The 27,937-nt window shown below is 32.8% G+C and overlaps 4 protein-coding genes across 11 annotated transcripts; 3 read left to right on the forward strand and 1 right to left on the reverse strand.

Annotated features, from left to right (window-relative positions):
- The first annotated feature begins 8,484 nt into the window (after positions 1 to 8,484).
- LOC18052324 (nuclear transcription factor Y subunit A-1) lies at positions 8,485 to 13,102 on the forward strand. Of its 5 annotated transcripts, none has more exons than XM_006446062.2 (6): positions 8,485 to 8,663; positions 9,402 to 9,776; positions 11,363 to 11,478; positions 11,626 to 11,697; positions 12,090 to 12,254; positions 12,394 to 13,102. In XM_006446062.2, exons 2-6 carry the CDS (start codon positions 9,506 to 9,508, stop codon positions 12,811 to 12,813), a joined length of 1,044 nt encoding a protein of 347 aa, XP_006446125.1. In that variant the 5' UTR covers positions 8,485 to 8,663; positions 9,402 to 9,505; the 3' UTR covers positions 12,814 to 13,102. The 5 variants fall into 5 exon arrangements, with proteins under 5 accessions (XP_006446125.1, XP_006446126.1, XP_024045998.1 ...); XM_006446063.2 differs by having other exon boundaries at positions 9,465 to 9,776; XM_006446064.2 differs by lacking the exon at positions 8,485 to 8,663 and adding an exon at positions 8,671 to 9,127.
- Positions 13,103 to 13,454: 352 nt separating this feature from the next.
- LOC18052325 lies at positions 13,455 to 17,235 on the reverse strand. Its single transcript, XM_006446066.2, has 5 exons — positions 17,046 to 17,235; positions 15,841 to 16,155; positions 14,767 to 14,968; positions 13,971 to 14,199; positions 13,455 to 13,852 (listed from the first exon to the last, which is right to left on the reverse strand). Exons 1-5 carry the CDS (start codon positions 17,142 to 17,144, stop codon positions 13,627 to 13,629), a joined length of 1,071 nt encoding a protein of 356 aa, XP_006446129.1. The 5' UTR covers positions 17,145 to 17,235; the 3' UTR covers positions 13,455 to 13,626.
- A 1,612-nt stretch (positions 17,236 to 18,847) lies between these two features.
- LOC18052326 lies at positions 18,848 to 19,936 on the forward strand. Its single transcript, XM_006446067.2, has 2 exons — positions 18,848 to 19,085; positions 19,659 to 19,936. Exons 1-2 carry the CDS (start codon positions 18,848 to 18,850, stop codon positions 19,934 to 19,936), a joined length of 516 nt encoding a protein of 171 aa, XP_006446130.1.
- A 2,351-nt stretch (positions 19,937 to 22,287) lies between these two features.
- On the forward strand, positions 22,288 to 27,762 carry LOC18052327 (calcium-dependent protein kinase 8). 4 transcript variants are annotated; one of them, XM_024190573.1, is made up of 9 exons: positions 22,288 to 22,317; positions 23,525 to 24,056; positions 24,807 to 24,930; positions 25,031 to 25,174; positions 25,424 to 25,576; positions 25,656 to 25,771; positions 25,852 to 26,019; positions 26,322 to 26,552; positions 27,192 to 27,762. In XM_024190573.1, exons 2-9 carry the CDS (start codon positions 23,544 to 23,546, stop codon positions 27,336 to 27,338), a joined length of 1,596 nt encoding a protein of 531 aa, XP_024046341.1. In that variant the 5' UTR covers positions 22,288 to 22,317; positions 23,525 to 23,543; the 3' UTR covers positions 27,339 to 27,762. The 4 variants fall into 4 exon arrangements, with proteins under 4 accessions (XP_024046341.1, XP_024046340.1, XP_006446134.1 ...); XM_024190572.1 differs by having other exon boundaries at positions 22,290 to 22,317; positions 23,487 to 24,056; XM_006446071.2 differs by lacking the exon at positions 22,288 to 22,317 and adding an exon at positions 22,760 to 23,173.
- The last annotated feature ends 175 nt before the right edge of the window (positions 27,763 to 27,937 follow it).

Genomic DNA, 27,937 nt, shown 5'->3' on the forward strand with positions numbered 1-27,937 from the left:
TAATTATAAAATTAATCATCCAATAAATGAAAAATACATAGCATTAAAATTTAAATTGTGACTCAAATGTTGACATCCTAATATTATTGTTATGAATTAATGATCTTGGCAGACCTATGATCTAAAATAAATACTTGAGTGTCTCAAAATATGTAATTTTTATTGTGTGGAAACAATAAAAACATAGCTTTAAAAGCCTTAAATGAAATCAAGTGGTAAATAATTAAAAAAACTAAAACAAAAAAAAAAAATTTTAATGGAGAGATTAAAAGATTATGTGTAGTGTCAGATTGTGATTGTATGTTGTGTCTGAGCAGAGGCCAGCACCCATAAGGGAATCCAATGAAAGGACTCGTGCGGGTTGTGATCATTGTCATATTTTTGGAATCTCAAGAATTATTTTTATTCTCTTTTTCTTTTTTTTTTTCACTTTAGTTGGTACTCAATTCATTTTCATCATATAAATATATATGCATATATATATAATCTATATATATAATATTGTAATTCATAAGGGCAACCCTTATCTTATCTACAACAAATATTAAAAGTGTCCTTATTATTCTGTCAATTATGTCTTCTCATCATTTCTTTTAATTATTGTTAAATTTATTATCATCATTTGTCTTCTGAATTACTGTAAATCAACATATACGGCGTACTAAAAAAAAAGGAAAAAATAAATCTTTTTCCATGTGTGTAAATAATGGACATCTTCAAAAAATATCTCTCAATCTAATATTAAATATTGCAGTCCAAAATTGAATCTCCGTTGGCAATCTCCAAACCTTAGCCTGACAATATTACATGTGATATTTTATGCATCTTTATACTTAAGAAAATTGAATAAGTTTTGTTGAATCAAGTAGTTTTATTTGATTGTTCGCTTAAGTTTAAATTTTAAGAAAAGATTTAGGATTGAAAAATTAATTTAAACTCTGCATGTCCCTCTATTTAAAAATAATAATAACAATAATAAAATGAATTCGTATCTAAATAATTAAGAAATAAATTACCTCAACTGTAATAACTAAGGCTTTTTTTTTAACATTTCTTTTGTTAGTAATTATTACTTCACATATCAATATACCAAAGTAGATGGCATATCCAAAATTAACCTTTATGCCAAAGTGGGTATATGTACACATACATGATGATGAGATGACTCAGAAAAAAAAAATAAATAAAAGAAAGCAAAACGACATGTGTGGGGATGATATGAAAGCTTTACTTTTGAATATACATGTAATGTTGTAACCCATCATTCATCACCTCTTTCAACTTTTTGGTAATAGTTAAATCAATTGAAGAAGGGATACACATAATGTGAAGGCCGGTTGATGAATTATAATAATTCATGTTCATGTCCCTTAGCTTCTTTAAATGATGAGATCCTTTGGCTTTTTATCTTTAGAGAAAAGCTTATTTCTATCACAAGACTGTGGTCCCTTGTTTGTCTGGCATTATTATGCCTCATCATATTTATCATATGCATGTATATAAGATCATCATCAAGCAAGTTATGGGGATATGTTTTCTTAATAATTACTATGTATAATTTTGTGGAATTGAGGCAAGATTTCTCTTAACTTATAATATAAATTATTAAAGAATAGTTGTTTATCAATAAACGTGTAAATCAGCTGGTATGAGGTTGTTCTAATTTAACCAAAGTTTTCAGTTCAAGACTTGAGAATACATCTGCGTTAAAATACTTATTGGAAGAACTTTACCGCTCTAGTGGTCTTACTCGGTTCGAATATGAATTAGTTGGAGCTCAATGTAGTTTTTAAATATCAAATAGTTTAATATACCGAAAAAAAAGAACACACTTGTTTTAGTCTTGAGGTTGAAGGTTCGACTTTTCTCATTTTCATCGTAGAATTTATTTATTTTTAAATATATTTGAAAGCATATCTAATTCGTTTTAGGTCCAAATATATGAGTTATTCTATTGTAATTCAAGTTTAACATTGTCTAAATAATAAGAAATAAGAAATATCAAAATCAACAAATTGAATCGAAATTGAGAACATTATGTATGGTACTTCCAATTAAGTTCGATTTTATGAATTGGACACTTGCATTAAACAAATATAAATATCAATATCTCTCTTTTAAGGCCAACTCGAGACCAAGTAGAATCAAGCTAATCCGTGAAGATTTTTCTATGCATATTTCTCAAAAAGTGAAGATAAAATTAATATTGTCTTTGTACGTGTGTGTGTGTGTTATGAAAAAGAGAGAGTAAAAAAGATATATATATTAATTTTAAAAAATAAACTCGGTAAAAACCTTTTGTAATTTTATATATAATAATAAGAAGGGTGGCTGTGCATGAGAGAAAGAGAGAGCCTTGGAATGAGGAAATTGTCCTTTAAATAATTAATTTTAAATAAACAATTAATTCGTGCATAACTGCACATGGATTGATGATTTGACATGTGTGTGTAGCTCCTAAAGTAAGAAGAGTTTCCTTTTTCAATTCCAATGATGAATTTAATTTGATTTGATCATGTGTCTCTCTAATCGAACAAGACTCTGTTACTTTGATTATATGAATAATTAAAGTTGATTTATTTGTTCATTTACCATCAACAGAACTCGGTTTTTAACTTTTTTCTAGAATCCGAGGATGCTCACGCTCTCTTTCACAAAGTTGTTTTAATCACTCCTTTTTAAGGTCAAAACTACTTCTTGTGTTTCTGCAGTAAATTAGCATTCTGTTTTTTGGGTTTTAACAGTGATATGAAATGACCAAAGTAAGAGAACACGGCCAGTAATTTTATATTTTAATAAATATTTTTTTTAAACTGAAAGAACTGAATTGAAATTTATCGTATATCTTTCCGAATTTTACATTTTAGTAAGATCTTTGGCGCAAGGAGGGGTTGATCCGTATCATCTTGATTTGGCTCTGATTTCTCTATTTTTTTAAGAATACCGCTTCTCCTACCTGTATCGAATAGAACTTATTCATGAAAAACCTGTTTGATTTAGATCGAGAGAATCGTACGATCTTAATTTACAATTTTTTTTTAACCATGGTCTCTTCGAATTTTTATTTTTTCTCTGGCCCTTATAAAATCAAAATCTCAATTCTACCACTATAAGTAAGCATAATGTCAAATGAAATTTAGATGTGTCGAAATCATGTTTTAGAGATAAAACTTCCTACTAAAGCAGTCGTCTTTGTACTATGATAGTGTTTACAAAGACAAAATTGTGTATTTTTCTTTTTTCCCGAGTGGATACTAAAGATATTAATTTAGGAGGAATCCTAGGTTTTGACAAAGGAAAATTGTATTAATTAAAGCATTAAAACCATCCCATTATGTTTGATTTAAGGGCAACAGAATCTCCCGGGAGGTGGGCCGAGACCCGAAGAAATTGCTGGTTATTGGGCTTTAAGTTAAAGGCAATTACATCAATGTAAATAAATAAATGGACACTAGGTAAAAGTTGCAAAAAGAAAAGTACAAGTTGATATTTACTTTTTGCATAGGTTTGTTGGGAATATGCTAAAAAGTTGATTTGAGTTAAAGGAAACCATAAATCAAATTTATAACTTCTCCCATTATACATAGATATATTTGTAATTGTTGTGTTTTCTATTTAATTATATGTTTGACAAATATATTATTTATTTAGACAACGATGACTATGTTTTAAAATATAGTAAATTAACTTATCAAAAAAAATATATATAGTAGATAAAAAGATCAAGCATTTCAATTCCAAATATATTTCATATTTCATGAGATTTGTTATCTATGATTTAGTTAATTGCATCAATTAATGGTAAATTTTTTTTTAGTAATACAAGAGATTTGAAGTTTGAACCCCCAAACTTTTCAGTTATAATAACAAATGAATTAATACGTTGTTTACTATTATTATAATCTTTGTAGTTTTGTACAAACGATTACACCATTTTTAAATTAAGAAGATCCTTTAGTTTTTACTTTTTCAGTTATGATAACAAATGAATTAATACGTTTTATTCTTGCTATTATTATAATTATTGTGGTTTTGTATAAATGATTACACCATTTTTGAATCACTACATCATAAAGGGTTCTTGATCATAATCTTAGCAATTTTCTTAAGGAAACTCATATTTAGTCGATAAGAAATTCTATACAAATTTGAGATAGCCTGGCAAGCCAATCACTTTTTTTTTTTTTTTTTCATATCATGTGTATTTAGGGTAAAAATGCTATGTTTTTAACTAAATTATGATGAATAATATCCTTTAGTATCCCATATTAATAGAACTTAAAGTTCAATAAACATGTACAATAAATTTCTCAGATGAATTAAGTATCTTTCGCATTCAAAAGGAGAAAGATAAAAAAAGCATAATCAAAATCAAAATCAAAATCAAAATGAAAACCAAAATCTTTATCTTTTCCTTTTTGCAATTTCGCTTTCTGGGTTTGAGTGACAATAAAGATAAATGTGGAATGTAATAACACATCAATCATGAGAAGCAAATGCCATGCAAATTCCATGCAAATATAATTAACGTGTGAAGGATATTCTGTTTATTTAATTACTCAATTAATTAATTTCGAAAGGCTAATTGAAGGTAATATTTTGATCTAATAAACAAAAGCCTACTTAAAATTTTTCTTTTTCTGTTTCCTCATCAGCTTAATTATTCTTTGAAGTATCAATGTATTTTCTTTTCCTTTTTAAAGAAACGGACATAATGCTGCTTTAATTTGTTTTCTCACAATCTTCTTTTCTCCGATATAAAAAAGCTTTACAAATAACAGAATTTGCACCAAATATTCTCTCTTCTTTTCCCGCAATAATAAAAAAGATTGATTCATTGATGATCAACTTGAATGATCAGATCATCAGACCAAGCAAAAGATTTTTTCTGGAAAAAATATTCGGCAGCTTTCTGTGTTCAAACTTTGCTTTGGCCATGCACAAATGAATTAAAACTTAAAAGCAAAGCAAAGCAAAGCGCAAAGCAAAATCAAAGCAAAGCTCTGCTGGGGCTGAATGGCTGGCTCTGGCTGTGGCCAAGGAATGCTTATAACTTGTCTAAAATGATTTAGAAAAGCAATTTCTGTAGATCTTTAGACTGCCGGAAGATTCAGTTAATGTCCAGTTACTTTAATTGCTTTTGTTCATATTCTTTCGTTCATCAAACTTTCACGATCAATATTCTTTGTATATTCAAGTAGACATTCATTTTTATAACAAAAATGTATTTCGTCGATGCTAAGATTTGTTAGTGAAACTGCTTTACTCAAAAGTTTAGATACCGTATTGGAACCTTGGCCTTTCAATATACTACTATTTATCTATATACATATCTTGCCTTTTCTTGATTTCTCGAATGTTTCTTGATATCGCCCGGTCTTCAATGGATGCACATGAAATGTGAAGAAGTTAATTTGTTGAGATTTTCCATTGATCTAAAGTTTAAACTACATGGTATTATTAAAATAATAATAATAATGTTATAGATCCTAGTATTTTAGTCGCAAAAAATATGGCAGTTTATTCACATCTTGGTATGGCTAATAATTAATGTGATAATTCCAGCTGAGTAGACATATCAGTCGAGACTTAAATGTTAGGATTTTTAGCATTAGTTTGATTAAAAATACATTTCTTTTTTCCTCGCTTTGAGTGAATTTTTCTATTCGAGCTCGATTGTGTTATGTTCACGTTTAGTGGAGATATCTGTCGTTAATATCTTGATGTATTATCTTTCCTCCTTATTCCTCAATAAGCTTTGCTTTTATATTACCAATCTGTTTTTATCGTAAGGGATAGAAATTCAGTTACCGATCTCTTTCAAATATTATCATGAGGATGAAATTAAATTCAATTTTATGGTTTTGGAATGGGTAACGTTATAGTTTATCGTCAAATCCGATTTAAAATAAATAAGCTTCGACAACCCACAACCATTTAGCCTGCTGACTTTATGGGCCCAATTTCAATCATGGGCTGAATTTCACTAGTGGGCCAGGCAAGCTCAATGCTTAACTTGGGCCGTACTCACTCTTGATTTTGAATTAAAAAAGCTCATGTGTGGAAGCACAAATACAGACGAGCACACAAAGTTAATAAAGACCATCATCCCCAGTTATTATTACACATCACTCTCCCGGAGTATGATTATTTCAAAATTAACAAGGTAGAAATTTGAACTGCACTATAATAAATTTGATTTGAAATTAATTTTAATTAATTTTAGTTGTATATATCAATATATTTTTAATTATAACATATTATCAATATATTAAAAGTTAACAAAGGTTAGATCATAAATGAGTATGACGAGAGTATACCACGGCTTAGAACAATTCACGTGCTGATTTTTTTTTTTGAAATTTTTATTTTGAGAAATAATAGGCAATCTAAATTTTTTATCTCAAATATTATCTCAAGTGATATGTTATTTATTAATTAATTGATAATTTTTTATAAATTCTAATGAATTAATTATATTATCCTGACTAATTGTGGTACGAGTATATTAGGATGTTAGCTCTATTATTTTATTTTTATTTTTTTGGAAAATAAATCACATACTTATTTTGATTGGGAAAATGATGTTTGTCCGGGTCAAAACTTGAAACCACGCCGTTTCAGTTCTAAATTTTTTTGTTTTCAAGTCGTATTGACGACGACGTTTTTGCTCGAATTTTTTTCCTTTGTTCTGATTTCAACGAAGTCGGTTTGGTTTGCAAATGACAGTCTTCTTCTTCCTCTTTCTTTAACCCAGGCTGAACCCTGCTTCTTCCTTTTCTTCGTTCTCTTAACGGCACTGTTTCTGCTACAATTTTTTTTTGTTTGTTCTGATTTGCTGTGAACAAAGTCGTTTTGGTTTGCAAATGGCAGTCTTCTTCTTCCTCTTTGTTTAAACAACCCAACTGAACCCTTGCTTCTTCCTCTTCGTTCTCTTAACAGCACTGTTTCTGCTTCTTCTTCCTCTTCGTTCAACCTAGCCGCAGAACCTTTGCTTATATCAAGATCCTGTGAATCTGAGAATGATGTGGCTGCGTTGGCATTTGCATTAGAGAAACTCTATGAAGTAACTAAATGACTTTATATAGAAAATCAAAATCATATCAGCTCAGCGTAGAAATAAAAAGTGAAACATGATGAAACCGCAATATGAATATATTTTCACATGCATATTATCATCCAATTTTAGTATTGCTTAGTAATTTACAGGTGAAAGTGAGAATTTTCTTTTTTTGCTTCCTTGTGACGTGTCGTGAGAGAAAGGGCAATGGGTTCTGTTTCTTCTTCCTCTTCGATGAAGGAAATGACTTTTGTTTTGCATTTCATTATTCTAAACCCTAAACGGCGTCATTTCAAAGCGAATAAAAACAAACAAAAAAAAAAATTAGAGCCGAAACAGTGTCGTTTCATGTGGTTTCGGGTTTGACCCGGAGCAAACACCAACTCTGTTTTGATTGGTAGTGAGATGGCTGAGGCTCACCTACGTGTAATCCTCATAATTTCTCAGTCGCTTAAAATGTGAATAATGGAGACACGTGGCTCTTGCGCTGTTGTCATAGCACTACTGTCGTGGACCCCATTTTCCAAGCCACGCATTCCCCGTATTTTGCCCGTCAAGTGCGTGTCACGTGGGCCTCTAGTTTTGAATTTTTTATTTTTTATTTTAATTTTTTGTTTTCTTACGTCCATATGCGAGCTCCGTGATAACGTCACCCATGTTGTGAATCTGGACAAAAATTAGACGGCTCACCCGCCGCAACCGGCAACCTGCTTTCACCTGATCTCAATTTTATCAAATATTAATTATTTACTGGTTCTTTTAAATTTCGTCGCTCTTAGTTCCATCATAATTTTTATTTTCATAAATATAGAGTTTATTTCTTATATTTTATATCCGCTGCAATAAATTTTAATTATTTATTCTAATTAAGTAGATCCCTTTTTAAGCTAATTAAACAAATAATAATAATTCTCATAATTAATTTGATGAGCAATTTTAAGGGGAAAATTTTATGATATCTAAGAAAATCATATGAAAGTTTAATGAGAAGTACAACATAAATATAATGTTATAAAATACTAGAATAAACTCAAATAATATAAATAAGAATAGATCTAGAAGATTAGAACTCGCATTTAATAACAAAAAAAAAATCAAAGCTTTGAATGAGGAGGAACAATTAAAATTATAGTTGTGGAGTTTCTTTGTAAATATGATTTATTCTATTAATTTTAAATTCACATTTCACCGTAAATTAATCTTAATACTTTGATTTTATAAATATTTCTGAAATAGTTTCTATTTAAAAAAATGGACAAACAAGTAGCGAGATCTGCCATCCACGTGTCACAATTTCCAACGCAGTAAACCACGAGGACAGGAACATCTGAGTGACGAAATCATAGCCCAGCAGCCCAGCAGCCCTGCTTTAAAGAGTTTATTCTTATTAAATTATTTATTAAATAGTTATAATAAAGCAAACAGATAAATAATGATAATAATAATAATCGCTAAGAGAGAAACTAGATTGACTCCCTTTTTTCGAATTCTCTCAAAAGTCTTTCTGGATAGATGAGATAAAGCTTTTTTAATTTTAAAGCCCCCAAATTTCTAGGGTTTTTATTTTTTTTTTTGGTTTCAATTTCTTCTCGATTAACACCAAGTAAGTGCCTTTTTTCAATTTAGATTTCGTTAATTATGATCAAGCTTTTCGATCATTACATCAATTTCATTGAATTGTTTGTATTTCAGTCGTTGCATGTTGTGATATGATGTCAGTTCCGATGTTTCGTGAATTTGGGTTCAATTTGATGTTCTGTCGATCAAATTCTGTTAGGTTGCCTAGAAAATGCGAGAAAGTTGAGACTTTTTTTGGGAATAAAATAATTTAGCTTGATGTGAGTGTGCGACTCAGTCTAAGTGGAAACTAAAACAGAAAGGAACAATGAAAATTAAGATGTTATGTTATGTGGTTAGGCTATTAACTACACGATCTTAGCTTGAATTGTTGTAAGGTTTGTTGCTTATGATTGCATATGATTTGATTTTGCTGTTTCTCATTTGATTGGAGGAGAATGGAGTTGAAGAATTGAAGAAAAGTTATGGAGTCTACTGTCAAAAGATTCGGTAAAAATTTACGAAGGGTTTAATGTTGCATGATATCTTTACTGAGTGCTATGAAGTCCACTTAAAATTTTTTTGTGGGTTGTATGAAAGCTAGGGTATGATTCATATTTTATTTTCTTTTATCTACTAGGTGGTTTGAGCTTCTGGGTTATTAAGAGGGAGGTTTTATGAATTCTGATTAATTGTTGTTCCTTTCTGTCACTTTTAGTTTCTGTTCAGTAGAGTCAGGTTCACACGATTCTTGTTTATGTTAGTTCTATGTCTGACTTTGTAGTTAGCATGCTGCTTTTCTGGAGGTCTGCTGACTCGGAGCTGATGTCTTTGTATGGTTGGTCAGGGAATAAGTGATTTACTGTTGTTTAAAGGAATCTCAAAGGCATGCGGTCCAAGTCTGAGAGAACAAATCAATTAGAGCCTGATCCAAATGCAATTCCACCAGGTGCAGCTTATACTGAACCTTGGTGGCGTGGTGTTGGATATAATTCTATCTCACCTGCTTTGGCTGGGGCAAATGTATCAAATTCATCTTCATTGGATTGTCCAAATGGTTCAGAGTCCAATGATGCTAAATCAATATCTAATGATGGGTTGAATGAAGAAGATGATGATGCTAACAAAGAATCACAGGCTACCGCATCTTCACGGTCAGGTAGTTGGAGTAAATTAATGTGAATGATTTGTGTAATGATTATTAATTTGCTGATGGTTGAAATGCATAAGTTTTGTATGTGCACTCCTGCTGTGTTATAGCCTACGTGGAATCTGGTACCTGGTCCTATATCATTATTATGTTAAGATATAGAAGATAAACATCACTAATCGATGGAAAATACCACAAAGTTATTTCTGCTAGTTTTAGTCATGGCTAGATTTCGTATGTTATCTTTAACAAATATGTGGAATTTTCCGAATGCGGCTGCGTTGGTTTACTCTAATTACAATAATGAATGAGAATAGAACCATATAAATTTATGAAATTATAGGGGCTTTATGTTTTATCTTGTTGAAATCTTCAGTTAGCTTTTCTTATGTTTGAACAAAAGCTATGCAGCTATTCTATTGATTTTACATACATTTCAGTAGTTTCTTAGAATCTGGTAGATTCCTCATCATCAATAAACTGTCTTGGCATCATCACTGGATAAATTTCAAAAGGATCCGCTTTATTGTTGATGTCTATTGAGGATTTCCAGATAGGGACATCTGTTACTGTTCTATTTTCAGTAAAAATGCCAATGATGATGAAAGTTGAATAATCTATTACTTTTGCTCGGATTTATGCTTATAAATTTTTTGTTTTGACATGGATTTCTTTTGGAAAAATAACTTGTCTATGATTGTTAGTTTTCTGAATTATATATGTGCTCAGTGTGTACCTGTATTTCTGATTTGGGAGGTGCTTTCCCACTATTCCTAATAAAGATAAATATGGCATAATTTTGTGGGTAAAAGATACTTATCTGTGAGCTGCTTGTAAACTAGTTGCTTGTCTACTTATTGGCAATCATTAGTCTGCTTGCTTAGCTGTGAAGCACTTCACCATTAAGTAAACTTGCATTATAGGCTTCAGAAAGTGTTGTAACATGTCATGAAAGAACAGTTTAGAGGAATTGTGCGAGTCATCACTGCAGCGTATGGCTCATGCAAGTGTGTGTATATAATTGAAGTTTGGTCTTGGAGGATGTTTAGAGAGATGATTACCCAAGCCTCCAGTGCTGCGTGTATGGGAAGACAAATTCTTTTTGGATATGACATGCATCATTCAGTAGATGTGATTCTTTAATTTCTAGTGACTGATTTAGAAATCTGTGTGATGTGATTCTTTAATTTCTAGTGACTGATTGAGGAGTCTGTGTTGTGATATCTTTGCTTCATTTTTCCTATTCTGCTCAATTAGTTTAATCTTATCAGCTCCGTATTCATCTTCAACAAGCTGTCTGATTCAATTAGTTGCTGCTGTGTCAATAGAGAGTTTGAGAAATATGTGTGAAGTTGTCCTTGTCTGTTCTCTTTTCTTTTTATTTCTCTTTAATTATATCTCTAATCTTGCCTGAATCACCCTAATGAAAATGTCTTCAGCAGAGGAATTATGCATTTTCATTCACAGTATGGGTACTCAGTTGTCATCCCAGTTGTTTTTACAGAAATGAATTTTGTTGGTGTAATGCCTTTTGTCCAAGAAGTGTAAAAGTTATTGTTTTAGGATACTAATTAGAATCTTCTTCTGAATTGCAGCTGGGAATCATGGACAAAAGAACCAAAATGTGCAGCAAGGTGCATCAGCTATGCCAACAATACGTGATGAATGCTTCACTCAGCCTCCACAGCTTGAACTTGTGGGCCACTCAATTGTAAGTGCCTTCTCTTTTGTTCTTAGTGATAGCCTTACTTATTCATAATCGATTAAGACTCCTTATCCTGTAGTATGTAAAATTAGAGAACTTCTACTTACTTTTGGAACAGAAGGGACTCCTAGTTTTCTTGCAACTTTTTGGCAGGCTTGTGCATCAAATCCATATCAGGATCCATATTATGGAGGGATGATGGCAGCTTATGGTCATCAACCTGTGGTATGTGGATGTCTTGTTATATATAAATGTTAGCAGATGGCATAAATTGACGTCTTTAATGTCTTTCCTTTTCTACAAAAATCATGTGTTTGAAAATGAATCTTCAAAATTTTCTTGGGAAGTCAAAAATTAGGTGTATGCTTGGTTGTATAATCTCAGTAATTGAATTGCAGTTTTTGCAAGAAATTATGTCCTATATATGATTTGTTGAAATCATATATTTTTGGTTGAATTATTTATGTGATTGAAATTTCTGTCACCTATGCTTTCGATTGAAAAAAGTTTCTTGGTAACAAAATTTGTTGATCACTCATTTTTATTTTTTCCCTCTTATCTTTGTGATTTTTAAAATTGCAACTTCTGTCAATCTAATAAATCCCTTCCATGATTAGGGTTATCCTCAATTTGTTGGAATGCCTCATGCTAGAATGCCTTTACCACTTGAGATGGCACAAGAACCTGTTTATGTGAATGCCAAACAGTACATGGGGATTTTGAGGCGAAGACAGGCACGTGCTAAAGCAGAGCTTGAAAAGAAACTAATAAAAGTTAGAAAGGTATATATGATTTTGCATTCTTTTCTAATTGTTCATTGACTTTTACAGTAGGTAATAGTGAACCATGTATTTCACTGTGGATATGTTTTAATGCTGAGTTGAAGGATTGATATAATTTTTTTATTTTTACATTTTATAGCCGTATCTTCACGAGTCTCGGCACCAGCATGCAATGAGAAGGGCAAGGGGTAGTGGAGGACGGTTTGCAAAGAAAACTGATGATGCTTCCAAGGGTAATAGTGAAAAGAAGGGTGGAGGTTCAGGAATCAGGCCATCTCTGTCTGGCAGTTCATCTGGATCTGAACCCGTGCCATCCGACTCAGCTGAAACCTGGAATTCTTCAGCTAGTCAGCAAGATGTAGGTGGGTCTCAAGCACACAACATGCATGAAGCTCGCAATCATGCAAATGCCAATGGTGGTTACCAGAATCATGGCCTTCAAGCATCAACATACCATTCACACTTAGGTGATAGAGGGGAAACTGGAGACTGTTCAGGCAAGCAGTGGGGAAGCATATCTTCCAACCAGGCATCGCAGAGGCCTCTTGCTATTCAGTGAGCCCTTTTGCAGGTAAGGTGGGTGCCGTCTCGTGCCAATATGGAGGATGAAGACCCACTGATATACTGAAGGGTAGTTTCTTGGTTGTCTTGTGGCCGGCAAATCATTCTTGGCTTCGTTCTTTTGCATGGATTGTGGGTGAATGAGGGAGGAGATGAATAAGCCCCTCGTGGCTTCTTGCAAGTCATTTTTAGCTGCTTATCGTCATTCCTCCCCTCTTTTTTTATGTATAGATAATGTTTGATAAACTCCATTAGAAATAGTCGCATGGATTAACTTGGAACGGTAACGGCAGTCTGGATCTTTAACCATTTTCTAGTGAACAAAACAAAAATGAATGTCTACCCGTCCTGTTGTGTACTTTTGAAGGTCTTGAATACATTTGAGCTTCAAAGTTTTAATGTTCAAATCATCAGATTTTGGGCTTTGCCTATTACGATACCGGCAGTGGTAAAGTTACTGAATCCACCTTAGTCTGGCATCGAGAACTATTGCTGAAGTAACTTGGTTCGTCACGTGATGCTGCGTGAAACTGGGTTCGTAACATTTTGTGCTGATATTACAATTTCATTTCAGCAGCAGAGGAAGAATCAGGATCAGATATAGAATTGAGAAACGCATTACCAACCACCAACTTTAAAGAGTTAGCAAAGTTACCTATTATCATAAATCATGTCAAAAGGGGGCACGGATTTGGAATCCAACTGCTTTATTTTACAATCAAAATCAAGGCAAAAAGGAGAGAAAAAGGAAAAAGATCATTTATAAAATAAAAAAGACAACAAAATATTCTGTTGGCTATCTGCTGTATTATCATATATTGTCTTGATGTTGATCATTCTCATGTACATTTCCAGTTTCTGCATCTGCATCTGGGGGAACTATCTCATCTGGGTTTGTCTTGCTTCCATCGGAAAAGGTGCCATTGGCCTCTGTAGCGTTAGCCACATCTGGCTGCTTCTCCATCATTCCAGACAGGGCCAACCTTGGAGACCATTCAAGGACATCATCAATAATGTTTGACATTCTCTTCTGATACCTGTACCAGTGAAGTTGGCATTTTGTTGCAGACCCACCAGAAAATAATCGTATATGATGAGTACCAGAAAGGACATTTAACTTGCATTCCTAAAGCAAAAGTATCTTATTGTACAAACCTGGCTCTAGCAGCCTCATCAGGAGCATGGTGCCTCAGCAACAAAATAACAAGTACAGCTACAACAGCATAGAAAAGCCTAGCTGTCCACTTTGGTTTCTCCTCTTCATCCTTCTTTGGCCAGAAACGGAATAACTCTCGCAATGTTGCCTCCTCAGCAAGGATATTAGGGAAGAACCAAATACGCTTTCCAAGAAGAATCCATATCATACCAAATATTGCTGCTCTCACTGCAAATTTAAGACAAAAAAAAAGATTTAAAAAAAGATAGGAATACAGGCAATAATAATGATACTATCCTTTGACAACATGGTTACAACAATCAAAGCACCAAAAGAACACACACAAAGGAAAATAAAAGGAATTATATTAAATACTTCATAATAATTAAAAAAAAAAACCCCTATGTAATCTAGTGCATGTACGAAAAGAAAAACTTATCAACATCTAAATGGTGGTGTAGAATCATGCGATTGCACAAATGAGAACTTGGTTTTTAAGTTCCTACTCTACACTAAAAAATGACACGGAGAAGGTGGCAGACATGTCCTTCTCATCTTCCTGACGGACGCAAGATCACCCATGAGATAAAGGCCTATAGAACAAACAGTGAGCTAAATACAAAGTGGGACAAAATAATTCAATGGAGGTAGTTGCTGAACCATACCACATAGTTCCAGCAACAACAAATGCTGCAAAAAGGACAGCATGATGCTGGGTTGATTGGCTAAACAGGGAGCTAAAATATACCAAGAAACAACAAAATTAAAAAAGAAATATAAACCAGTAGAGCTTACCGAAAAGTAAGGAGAGGATAAGCAGCAAGACTCCAGCACATGAATAAAGAATTAATAGCTTACATCGATGAGGATAAACAGGAAACAGGCAAATTGCCAGAGTCAACACTGGCCAGAAAAATGACAGTAGTGTTTGCCACAGCGGCCGCCCTTTTTCAAATGTCCATGCAAAAAATGCATCATTATCAGAAAATACTTGCTCCTGCCAAAAAAACCAAAAAGTGAAAAGAAATTCACAGTATTAGTTTAACAACAAATGAAACAGAATTAGAATGAACCAAAATTTAAGCAGAAATGAAGATGTTATTGAAAATGCCAGTTACATCACCAAGAACATGTGTTCAAGAATTTTACTTGTTTCACTCAAATGCTCTTTTATCCCCAATATGCCGATTGTTCTTGCTTAATGTAGGAGTGCAATATATTATAGATAAAGCAAGATAGAAGATTAAAGAGCATCTAACAAAGGCTACCTAGTAACAAAAGAAAGAAGAGGTATGCAAGAAAATAATTGCCCATGAAAGATACAAATCAATATGTATGTTAAAGAACAACATGTGTTAAAGAACAACATCATAACCTGTTTATTTGCTTAAAGCCATGTTAAAGAACATCATCATAACCTATTTATTTGCTTAAAGCCCCAACATATCACTTCAACTAAGCTGCAAGAATAGCACAAGTTAAAACCTCCTAACCTTTGAGGCAGAGAAAAATTCAGGCTCTAAACATCCTATGTGACTAAAAGGGCCAAGAATACCCATTTTTCTGCAGCTGAAAAACATATTAAAAAATACATATGAGAAACATAGGACACTGATTCTAGACCATGCCAGTAAACTCACTTCAAATTAATTGTTCAAGAGAATCAGTTCAACATGCTAATACAAAATGGAAAACATAAATGAGAGAAGGCATCAAAAAATTGTTCAGGACGAGAAGTTCAAGTGGTTCAAGCACCCTTTGTTTTCCTCTTTTATAAGACATGAAACAATGTTCAAGCATCTAATTGTAAAAGAAATAAAAAACTTTCAAATTTTCCAATCTTATATCAAAGTTAAAAAGATGACTTACAGGAAAGATCTCTAAATGTGCTGGCCAGGTAGATAGCTTTTTTTTCCCAGGACGGAGAGTTTTGACCACACGATCACATCGCACCAAAAGATTCTTACTTAATAGAGCGTTGGCAATATCTTCAGTTTCTAGATTACTATCCAATTCTAGTATATCTTTAGCCTCCGGGTGATTTCTCAAAAAGCTTACAAAATCCTTACCTCTAAAATATTCCACTCGTGTTTCCTGTAAAACAGCCCACCTAGATTCCAAATCCTTATGGTCTCGCACCTTCTCAGCAAACAACTGGAAAACATCCTTCTTGGCAGCTTGTTTCTACAAAAAAAGAAAAACACACATATACAAACATTAGAAAGCAGGGAAAAATGACAAAACAGAAAAATTTTACAGCACGATCAGAAATAAATATAGGTCAGCAACTCAGCATAAATCCATCGACATACAGAAGATGAAAAGAAATTGCCAGACACAGATCAGAATCAAGTCTTAACAAAGCAATATGAGAGCATCAATCAAATAATCGAGAAACATTTGATAATGATGCGATAACCAGATATAAGCAGGAAGGCACGCCAAGTCAAAGCATGAATAGGTTAAACCAAACTTCCAGTCCGTAAGCATTTAAACATACTAAGATAATGAAGAAGGAAATAAACAGGAAAAAACCTGATTTCCAAAAGCCCCTTCACACCCATAAGTAACATATATTATATCATCAAAGTTTGTTAATTGCTGAAAACAGGGCCTTTTTATGCGATAAATTCATACATTTCGTTCCTTGGGCTCAAAACTAGCCATATTACACAATTATCATCACTTCCACTTCCCTAGAACAAAAATATTTTTAAAAAAAGATGTTGGAAAAAAAAAACACCATTACTACATACAATATATACATATAAACAAATACCAAACGTATTTGCATTAACAATTTTCAAAAAACTAATAACAGGTACAGTGTTTCAAAACAGAAAAAATGCCACAATAAATTAATCAAAAACATAACTTTCTTGTCTCCACATAACAAAAACAATAAAAATATCACAAAATTTCAAAAATTGTAAACACCCCGCGTGATAATAGGATCAAATATCCCCAGATCAGCGATTAGACCCAGAAAAAGAAATTGAAAAGCAAACGACATTTGGGCAAGTGCCGTTTTGGGACATAAGAGAAGCGGGGTGAGGGGGGGAGAGAGGGCAAACCCTAGGTGGGGTATCGGAATTGGGATCTCTGGTGCCGTTTTGTACGACCGCTGATGATCTTCGCACCCTTTTCTTCTCTGCTGCGCCTGATTTCTTCATCGTTATTATTTCGCTCTTACGTTTTTTTTTCGTTTTCCCGTTTCTGCTTTTGTTGATTTATTCGTGACTTTGCTTTTATTTATTAATTATTATCATTATCATTATCATTATTATTACTAATTTATTACTATTTTTTTTTTTGTTTTGGGGGGTGGGGGAAACAGTGAAAGCAAAAAGGAAAAGGTGTTTTTCACCTGTCCGGTTGCTTTGGCCTTTGCTTACACAACACAAATATTTATGGGAACATGTTAAAACTTGTACAATTAGCCCCTTAATTGGACAAATGTCTAGGGCTGTCCTCTTTGGACCAATGAGATAATGCCATGTCAGCAAACTGATATCAATGTTTTATTTCTTTTGGACATGTGTACTTAAAAAATCTCAAATGAGGTTGCCTTTGAGGATGTGCATTGCAAGATCAACACATCCGACTTCATTATCTATCTATTGTTTAGTTAATGTGCAATCTTACAGGAAGCATAAATGTTTTGGATGCCACGTCATCCTTGGCTCAATTGGTTCCTCGAGATTTCACTCATCAGGCTGTGATACTTATCTTAGGTCAATAATTGAGAGTCTCTGCAGTGATAAATGTGAAATTAAAAAAAAAAACTGCAAGAAATTTAAGATAACGCAAGACTCAATCTTATGTAATTTCAATGTGGTGGGTGGCGAGGGGAGCTTCGGCCACACACCCTGTCCGAACTCCGAAACGACTCCCGTCTTTTTGCGGGGTCTCGCGCTGCCTGTGTGGGAAGGTACGCGCAGAGGCCCGTTCCAAAACAAGACTTCACAATTTAAAGAAATTAATAAACACGCAATAAAAGTTTTTTTTTTGGCTAGTAAAGTCAAAGTGTAAAACATTATATAAATAAGCATAAAACGGAAATCTGATTTGGTTGTCACTCTTCACTGATAAGATTAGAAAAAAGTGATTGATTTCCAATTTAATTATGTCATAGTAATGAACGTATATGACGATTATATGGTGCGGCTATTTAAACTTACTAATTTCCTTTTTTATACCATCTTTCTATTATCTAAATAATTTTTTTTAAAAATAATTAATTAACTCTTTTTTCTCTTTCTCTTCTTAATTTTATAAATTGTCATCAAATCATTTAGATATATTCTTTTAGCTCCAAGTAATTTGGATCATTGATTAAGAAAAACAAAACCCATCATTTAAAAATGAATATCAATAAATTTTTATTAGTCATGAAAGTTAATAAATATTAAGAAATTAATTTTCACCAAATACAAAAACTAATGAATATAAAAAAAATTCATAAATTTGAAAAATAGTGAAACTGAGTATTCAATTTGCATGGAGAATATGTAATTGTAAGGGAGCGAGTGAAAGCAATAAGTGAAATGTAATTTTAAAATTATAAATTTTTAATTTTTAATAATAAATTTATTTTTTTAAATAGTACAAAAAAAAATTAGTAGATTCAAATAGTGGAATTTTAATTATAAAGCCGCAACAGTATCTTTTTTCTATTTTTCACTTAATTTTCGACTTATTTAAATAATAAAAATTTAAATTGCTTTATCTGTAGGATTATCCCGATTGTGATGAGACCCCACTTCTGTGGTAAACTGACAAATATGTCCGTTTCAGGTATTATCGTTAAGCCATCGAAGGACTTGGAGAGGCAGAGATTTCTGTAGCCATTAAAATAACTTAAAAAAGCATTCAAATGCTTTCTTTGCAATCTCTCTCATTTCTTCACAACAAGCCAATCCTATCACTCGAAAGATTAAACCATTATGTTAACAATCCTTCACCTTCTGTTGTTGCTCGTGCAGTGGAGAATAATAATTCACAAAATAGCAAGTTCGAAATAGACCCAGAAGAGGCCAGGCAAGCCCTTCAAAGACTTGACCAGCAGCTCAAATCTCTCTCCAATAAGCAAATCAGCTCTCCAAAAATAAAGGGTACTTCTCTTTTTTTTTTCTTTTTTTTCCTGCAATTCTATTTTATACATATGCTTAATTTTCTGATTTATATATAGATATGGGTCCAATTGAAGTGTTCAACTTTACAATTCAAATTGCCTTCGAGCTTTTCCCATTTGTAGCAAAATTAAGTAATTCCCCTTAATCAGCAAATGAAATTCATGTTTGTTGATATGAAATGCAATACGTGGCTGAGCTTAATTATATGGATTTTTGATAAGACAATATGTTGATATAGAAGAACCTTCAGCATGCATGTAAACTTGTTGGCACCCTCTAGCATTCTCATAATTAGGTCCTTTATTTGCAGTTTCTCTGCTGAGTTTGAATCTGCTTACTACAAATGTCTCAGAAGTTGAAATTATATTATGTCAAAGTGACAGAAGATTAAATACAGGTTTTGATTTTAACATCACTTGTTCTGATAACCAATCAGTAGTGAACACAGTCTGTCAAAAATCGAATTCATTTCAAGCTGCCAATTAGCAATTCTTTGGATGCTAATGCTAGCTGCAACTGACCTAACTTGTAACTCCTTTTGACTAATTGCAGCTGCGGATGTGAAGCTCACAAGAGGTCCAGGTCCGGCAGAGCAAGAATCACTGGAAATTTCAGGATCCTTTCTAACAAACACCACGGTTGCTCTCCTTATCTTCACCATTTTGTACAATGTACTATTTTATACCGTCATAAAGCCATCCATAGATGGACCGGATGACATACCAGCATCAGCTCCAGATACTACAATGGCAACGAATAAATCTCCTGAGGCAGCTCTAGTTAAGGAGTTGTCGCCGCCTCCATTTTTGGAAGATTCCGTTCAACGCTGAACTGTTGTTTATTAGTAGATTATCAGTATACTAATTAAGCACTTCAAAAGGAAGCACTTGTCGCGTTGAGCTGTGCTTATTTTATATGGATGTTACCACAACGTATTATTAGTATCAGTGGTAATTAAGCACTTCCAAAGGAAGCACTTTGCACCTTGGGCTTGCTTATTTTGTAAGTGTCGCCACAGTGTATCATGTGTCAATATGAAAAATCTAGTTCTTCATGAATAATAACACGATGTATGAGTATGAGCTTAAATTTTGAGAACAATAGGAGATCAGCATATCATTATCAGCTCTATGTATTTTGATCATTTTTATCTAGATATCAAGGTTACAGGCATCTTTCTAAACCATACATGTATCATTTAAGTCCTTATGTTCACAATTAGATTATTTTAGAGATTTATCCTTATCTAGATTTAATGTGCGGTGCAAAACAATTATTTGCACAAATTCAATCTGCGGCGCCGAACAATTATTTGTCCAAAAAATTAATAAAAGACAAAATTAATTTGCTCGATGTATTGGCGTTGGCCATAATTCTGATATACTTTTAAGTAAGGATATTGTGTGTTCTATATTTTACTAATTATGTCTTTATCACGGCTTATCATATGTATCTTTCATGTGGTTTATTAAATGCGACGATCCACTAGAGTTGGCCATAATTCTGATATACTTTTAAATAAGGATATTGTCCGTCCTATAGTTTATTAATTATGTCTTTATCATGGCTTATCATATATGTCCTTACTGTGGTTTATTAAATGTGACCTTATCGTTTAATTTTTACCTCTAATTGTTGACATGTTTTGTTTTTTTATTTAAAAAATTGTATCTTAGGCCAATAATTAATAGCGACAAAATATTAAGTTAGAAATCATAATTTTTTCTATTAAGATGAAATATATCTTTACATAAAAATATATTTTTTTAAAAACCACAATATATAAATACTAAAAAATAAATATTACTCCGACTTTAAACAAAAAAAAACAAACAAAGCTCATCCATTATAAATCAAATGTTTATTGGAGCCGTTTCTGAATTGAGTCCAATCATAATGTAAATTAAATCTCTACATCTAATTAAGAAAGAAAGGGATGTCTGCTCTCAATCGCTCACAATTCCAACCCTATCTTGACATAAAATGAAAATATGCTGGTCCTCATTAATGATCCATCTGCTCCATTAATGCATGGTTGATTATCTGTACATTAATTATTACATCCAAATTTTGTGACAAATTAGATGTCATAAGAAGGAAGAAACACATGTCAAAGTCTCTCCCAATTTCTCAACCATTCTTCTAGAAAATATTTGACGAAGATGAGATTTTTCCTTCTAGATTTCGCAGAACCAGGTAGGCATCGACCAAGCAACTTGAATCATTAATTGTGATAGTGTTGTGTGAAAATTACTTTTAAATGGGTGCGAAATTTACTCTCTTCTTGTAAGAAATGTCTTCACCACAATTTTAATTTTCATTCTCTCTTATAAGCCCTTAAATAAGAATGAAGGATAAACTTAATTTTTTGGATAAATATTGAAGTTATTGGGCAATTAGTAAAACAAACCAAATATAATTATGAACCCTAATTATTTATCATGTATTATATTACGTCTAATGGTGGCCTTTCGTTTTTCTACCTAGTTTATTCTATCATCAAATATCAAATGTCAATATCTCAAAAGCGATGAACCTTTGTTGACTACTCTAATATTTTATGTGAAATTATTATAATAAAATTTTTTTTTTTTGGAAAGGTGTTGGATCCAGATCTAATAATGAAATAATTGTCTAATCCAACTATAATTAAAACTCATTATACTCCATTAATTATTTCTTATGATTTTGTCTTTTGTACTTTTCCTCTTGGAGACTTTTTTAAAAGCTGATCACTCCATAGTTGTCTCGGTCCACAACCATTAATGATGAAATTATGGTTTCTTTTGACTGTTAAAATGGGAAAAAGTCAGTTACAAAATAAAAAATCATAAATAAATGCGTTATAATTTTTGGGGTGTAAATGGATTTATAGTGCAACAAAAATACAAAACAAACAAAAAATTAATAATTGAAACAAAAATAAATTGAAGAACAAATCTTTGTCAAAACTACACCACAGTTGTAAAATAAGGAGAGGCTGCTAAATTTGACTAAATTGTGATCCACCTAATGCCCTTGCTAGAGAGTTTGACTTCAAAACGAACAAGAAATGCTTGAGTTTAAATCAATCCAACATATGAAAAATATTGAGAAATATATATTTATACACACACACACACACACATATATAAATATAAATCATTGCATTTGCATCCAATTCTCATCTCATCTCCTCAAATTGCACATTTTAATTATGGTTTGGTGTAAGGTTAGCCTCCCTTCTTCTTCTTCTTCTATTTTGTTCACTATCATTTGTATAATTTTATTCTATAAAATGAAAATCATAAAACAAACTTATCCATTTACAAGGTTATAAATATTTTTTCAATAATTGAAATAATGAAAGTATCCCAATATTAGACTATTTTAAAGAATTAATAAAGAAATTCTATTCCAAGTTTTAATTTTTATATGTTCCATACATTTTATGTTCAATAATTTATTTTTAATACTTATTTGACGTATGTGACTCGGTAGTACGTTGTTTTTATGTATTTTATCCGCGGTAAGTGGAATCCAACATTATTCGACTATTACAAAAAAAGAACAAAAAAGTTTTTTAAGTATCTTAATTATTAAAAAAATATAATTAACTCAAAAGAATTTAAAGAAAGAAGACGAGTTTTGAGTTTTTGGGGTTTTTGTTTTATTTGGTTTTGATTTAGAGTGTATAATATTTGCTTGACGATTCTTTTGGGCATTTTGGAAAAACAAAAACAAAAAAAAAAAAAAAAAAAATAGAAGAGAAAAGGAAGACAGAAGGGTTGTTCTTCTGTCTCCTTCCAACGTTGAATCCTAAGAAGAAGAAAAGAAAGAGCAAAAAATTAAATTTTGATTAATTAATTAAAGAAAGGCTGCAAAAAAGATCAAAACTTTGACTCTCTCTATTAAAAATCATCCCTTCCGTTCAGCATTGTATTTATCATTTTACATTCTTTTTTTTTTTTGCCCCCCCCCCCTCTCTCTCTCAAGTAAACGCTTCATTTCTTTGCCAGAAATTGACTCATTAAGCTTTTCATTTTCATAAACCCATCTGGGTTCTCAAGAACTCTCACCAATCTCAGGTGGGTCATTATCTATTTGATTCGAAAATGTTTCTGGGTTTTTATTTTTATTTTTCTTCTGGTTTGTTTCTTTAGGTTTGATGATAAATTTAAGATGGTAGGTCGAGTTTGCTAGTAGCTTTTTGGATATTATAACCTTCCAAATTTTTAGGAAATTTCATGTAGGCTAACCCCTTTCAATCTTTTTTGGAAGTTCTTGATGTTTTTTAGCTCAAGTTTTAATTTTTAGCGTATTAGTCATGTGATTTCCCTGTAGTTTGTTGTGGAAGGAAGCTCAAGTTTTGACTTTTCTTTTTGTTGATCTTTGTTTTAGTCTTGTTTAGATTACTGTAAAGTTGGAGATTTTTTCAGGATTTGAGGCTTTAGATTCATGGGAAATTGTTGTGCGAGACCGGATTCTTCATCTGGGAAGAGAGCAAAGGGGAAAAAGGAAAAACCAAATCCGTTTTATGGTGACGAATATGTTGTAGCAAATGGATCTACAGTTGTTCACAGGCTATGTGTCCTTAAGGAACCCTCAGGTCAGGACATCTCCATTGATTATGATCTGGGTCGCGAGCTTGGACGTGGAGAGTTTGGGGTTACGTATTTGTGTACTGATGTGAACAATGGCGAAAAGTTTGCTTGCAAGTCTATTTCGAAGAAGAAACTTAGGACTGCTGTGGATATAGAGGATGTGAGGAGGGAGGTTCAGATAATGAAGCATTTACCTAAGCATCCGAATATTGTGTCATTGAAGGACACTTATGAGGATGATAGTGCTGTGCACATTGTGATGGAGTTATGTGAGGGAGGAGAGTTGTTTGATAGGATCGTCGCCAGAGGGCATTACACTGAGCGAGCTGCTGCTGCAGTTATGAAGACCATTGTTGAAGTTGTTCAGGTTCGTTTCTGGTCTTTTCTGTGTTTTGTGTTTGGTATTGCTGCGAAATTTTGATGTTTATGGCCTTAAATTGAATTGACAGTGCATGGCATTCAATTTATTTTTACCAGTTTGTAGTTAAATTGGTTTAGGTATGATAGTTAGTGACACAGGCTTTGGACAAATGTTAAAATCAAAACCTGTTCAGAGTTGGGATGTTTTCCTTTTTCTCCCCATAAGCTTCTACTTTTTGGATTTTTCCTCAGGTATGCTATTTCTGAGTGTTTTTATTTGGAGAGATGGATGATATTCTCTCTAAAATTTTCAATTTAAGTTCCCTTATCAAATGGACATCAGGAAAGTTTCACTTAGTTTATTTATTCAATGATTTTTTTTTTGCTCTCTTTCTTTTTCTGGTACTGAGCTTGCCAGTGTTTTTTTTAAGCTGTTTAATTTATTCTTATTTCATTCAGTCTCAGATGTTAGTGACTTAAAATTTCTTATGATCTGTGCGGATCCACAAGAATTTGTTTGTTTATTCTGAAATTGGTTACTTCTTAGGGCTTAAATGTTTTATCTCCGTGCATCTTATCATGTGCTGAGCCGCCTATGACAATTCTCTCTCTCATCGCTTCTTTGTATATGTATTTTTTGATCAACTTGTGGACTCAGTTTCTCGTGTTAATTCTATGATTTTCAGAAGTTATGCTTATGCTTTTAGTGACCTCATTCTTCTAACCTGCATTTCCTTGTATGATTTTTCCACTGTAGGTGTGTCACGAGCAAGGAGTCATGCATCGTGATCTCAAGCCAGAAAATTTTCTATTTGCTAATAAGAAGGAAAGTTCTCCCTTAAAGGCAATTGATTTTGGGTTGTCGGTCTTCTTTAGGCCTGGTAATGTGCTATATAATTAGCACTTCCCTGCCTGCTATTTATTCTTTTTACCTTCATTCCTTTATTACTGTTCTTACCTGAAGGTTTCTCTTTTCTACAGGGGAGCAATTCAACGAGATAGTTGGAAGTCCATATTACATGGCGCCAGAGGTTTTAAAGCGCAATTATGGACCAGAAGTTGATGTCTGGAGTGCTGGAGTTATCCTGTATATTTTGCTTTGTGGTGTCCCACCTTTCTGGGCAGGTCAATATCTTTATTTATACATTTGAGTTCAATTGGGGTTAGGCTTTCTTTCTATTATTATAATTACTTTTTCATTTTACATTTGTTAGGGTTGTCAACGAGTGCTTTGAGAGTTGGAAGAATAGTCTGAGTACCTTTTAAGCATCTCACTTTACTGTTGCTGGTGGTTAACACATATATTTTTAAGCATATATCTCATGTTTTGAATTTGCACTGAATTTATATAAAATCTTTATGTTTTCAATACAGAAACTGAACAAGGGGTAGCACAGGCAATTATTCGCTCAGTGATTGATTTTAAGAGGGACCCCTGGCCCAAAGTTTCTGAAAATGCAAAGGACCTTGTGAAGAAGATGCTTAATCCTGACCCAAAGCAGAGGCTTACCGCTGAGGAAGTACTAGGTAATGTTCAATAATGTTAATTTAATGGGTTATACACATTGAAGTTTAATCAAGTAACAGTTCGTCCTCGTGCATGCAGAGCATCCTTGGTTACAAAATGCCAAAAAGGCTCCAAATGTTTCACTGGGTGAGACCGTGAAAGCAAGGCTTAAACAGTTTTCTGTAATGAACAAGCTTAAAAAAAGAGCTCTACAAGTAATAATTTTGATTCCTTTACATTATTTGCTGCTTTTCTGTAAGTGAGATGGAAGCTTACTGGAAATTTATATCTGCAGGTTGTGGCTGAGTTTTTGTCTGTGGAGGAAGTGGCTGGCTTAAAGGAGGCATTTGAGATGATGGACACTAACAAGAGAGGCAAGATAAACCTTGAGGAGCTAAGGCTTGGGTTGCTAAAAGGTGGCCAAAATATTCCTGAGGCAGATCTTCAAATCCTCATGGAAGCTGTAAGCATTATATGTTTGTTATCTTACTTTTTGGTTTGCTAAGCTAGTATCGACTAACAGGTTGCTCATTCTATACTGGAAATATTCAAGAATATTAAAAATTTTATGGGAAACATTGACAATTAACAATTATCTTTAAACAAAGGAAAAATGGAGAAAAGATATGTAGTTGGTAAAGGAGACAAGTGTATAAATGATCAGGGGTAAACAGGTTTCTGTGTTTGAAGAATGTTGCATTAAATTTTGGAATCTGACTTTTTTTAACTGTTTCAAGTGAATGACTGAAACCTTGAATTTTACAGGCCGATGTTGATGGTGACGGAAGTTTGAATTATGGAGAGTTTGTCGCAGTTTCTGTTCACCTTAAAAAGATGGCCAATGATGAACATCTGCATAAAGCTTTTTCATTCTTTGATCGAAATCGGAGTGGTTTCATAGAGATTGAAGAGCTGAGAAATGCCTTAAATGATGAAGTTGACACCAGTGGTGAAGATGTTATCAATGCCATTATGCATGATGTTGATACGGACAAGGTTAGTGTCCAGTATATAAATTCAAAAGTTCATGTCAGTGAAAGTGTCTTAACCCGACTGAGTAAATTATCAAATTGACAATATTTTTGCTCAATGTCCACACCAAGAACTATACTTTTTGGCTAATTAAGACCTAAAATTGGTTGAAGCTCATCTCTCAATACCTTAATTGAAGTACTCTATTTCTCTTTTTTTTTTCCCCAAGCGTCAGACTCGCTTGGTAACATTTTCTATCTATTAGTTGGCATCTTGTGCAGATGACTATATATTTCTTATGGATCACATAACACCTTAGAGGAGCATGTCCTCAAGCTGCTGGCTTTCTTCATTTCTTTTCTAATTACATATATTGTTTTTCAAGTCATGATAAACCTCCTTTCTATTCATTATTCATTTTTTATTTTTTATTTTTTCATTTTTCTGTCTCTTGGGTACTTGTCCATTCCCTTACTACTTGGTTTTAAAACTAAGACCTAGACTTCACCTCATTGGTCTTGGCCATCAATCCCAATCGATGTTATATTTTACACTAAAACATTAAGTCCTCTGATTAAATACTGAGTCTGTAGCACATCCCCTATAAACTTACATATAATTGCTACGGCAGAAATTCATTATAGATTCGCTTATGGCTGGCAGGATGGTCGCATAAGTTACGAGGAGTTTGCCGTGATGATGAAGGCAGGTACTGATTGGAGAAAGGCGTCAAGGCAATATTCACGGGAAAGATTCAACAGTATAAGCTTGAAGTTAATGAGGGAGGAGGGTTTACAGTTAGCCAACTGAGGGTAAAAGAACTGAAAGTTATCCGACGGGCTAGCATATCGAGAAATTCACTTCTAAGAAAAAGTAAAATTGTTTTATTTTTGTTAAGTTTACACGAGATTATTGTTATTTTATTTATTCTCTGATTTATGTCTTTGCATAGGTAGGATTAGGGTGGAGTGATCTTATTAGTATCTTAATTGGCTGTGTTTAGAATTTGTCTATTATCTGCAGAAGGAAAAAAAGAGTTCCTAAGAGAGTTCCAAAGGTTGTTATTGTGGACCACTTTTGTGGTTGTACATATGCAATTTGTCCTCTTTCATTAGAATAAACATTGGTTTGTCTAATTGCCATTATTCAATTGACTGAAATACCTTAACTGCTACTCGTGTTTAATTTGTTTCTTGTAACAGGCAATTGTTTTATGAAGTAGGTGGTTGTGCTATTATTATGGTTTCCAGATTCTCAAACGCAGGGTTCAAATTATTCCATTTTTATTTTGATGTAGTTGCACTTTTAATAATAATGGGATTGAAATATAGGGTAAAGTTTCCTAACAATTTGTTTAACCTATTTTTTTTCCAATTTGTTTTGCTATATTTGCCAAATTATGTCTTAAC

Source organism: Citrus clementina, unplaced genomic scaffold (assembly GCF_000493195.1).
Source record: "Citrus clementina cultivar Clemenules unplaced genomic scaffold, Citrus_clementina_v1.0 scaffold_2, whole genome shotgun sequence".
NCBI lineage: Eukaryota > Viridiplantae > Streptophyta > Magnoliopsida > Sapindales > Rutaceae > Citrus > Citrus x clementina.

What these genes read in the sequence shown, in the direction of transcription:
- LOC18052325 (XM_006446066.2), bottom strand. Translation starts at nt 17,144, where the DNA reads ATGAAGAAATCAGGCGCAGCAGAGAAGAAAAGGGTGCGAAGATCATCA. An exon ending in CACATTTAGAGATCTTTCCT is followed by an intron (nt 14,969 to 15,840) that starts GTAAGTCATCTT and finishes TTTTTTTGGCAG; the next exon opens with GAGCAAGTATTTTCTGATAA. An exon ending in TATCCTCTCCTTACTTTTCG is followed by an intron (nt 14,200 to 14,766) that starts GTAAGCTCTACT and finishes TTAAATTTGCAG; the next exon opens with TGAGAGCAGCAATATTTGGT.
- LOC18052326 (XM_006446067.2), top strand. Translation starts at nt 18,848, where the DNA reads ATGCTTTCTTTGCAATCTCTCTCATTTCTTCACAACAAGCCAATCCTA. An exon ending in CAGCTCTCCAAAAATAAAGG is followed by an intron (nt 19,086 to 19,658) that starts GTACTTCTCTTT and finishes GACTAATTGCAG; the next exon opens with CTGCGGATGTGAAGCTCACA.
- LOC18052327 (XM_024190573.1), top strand. Translation starts at nt 23,544, where the DNA reads ATGGGAAATTGTTGTGCGAGACCGGATTCTTCATCTGGGAAGAGAGCA. An exon ending in GTCGGTCTTCTTTAGGCCTG is followed by an intron (nt 24,931 to 25,030) that starts GTAATGTGCTAT and finishes TCTTTTCTACAG; the next exon opens with GGGAGCAATTCAACGAGATA. An exon ending in TACCGCTGAGGAAGTACTAG is followed by an intron (nt 25,577 to 25,655) that starts GTAATGTTCAAT and finishes TCGTGCATGCAG; the next exon opens with AGCATCCTTGGTTACAAAAT.
- LOC18052324 (XM_006446062.2), top strand. Translation starts at nt 9,506, where the DNA reads ATGCGGTCCAAGTCTGAGAGAACAAATCAATTAGAGCCTGATCCAAAT. An exon ending in AACTTGTGGGCCACTCAATT is followed by an intron (nt 11,479 to 11,625) that starts GTAAGTGCCTTC and finishes ACTTTTTGGCAG; the next exon opens with GCTTGTGCATCAAATCCATA. An exon ending in CTTATGGTCATCAACCTGTG is followed by an intron (nt 11,698 to 12,089) that starts GTATGTGGATGT and finishes TTCCATGATTAG; the next exon opens with GGTTATCCTCAATTTGTTGG.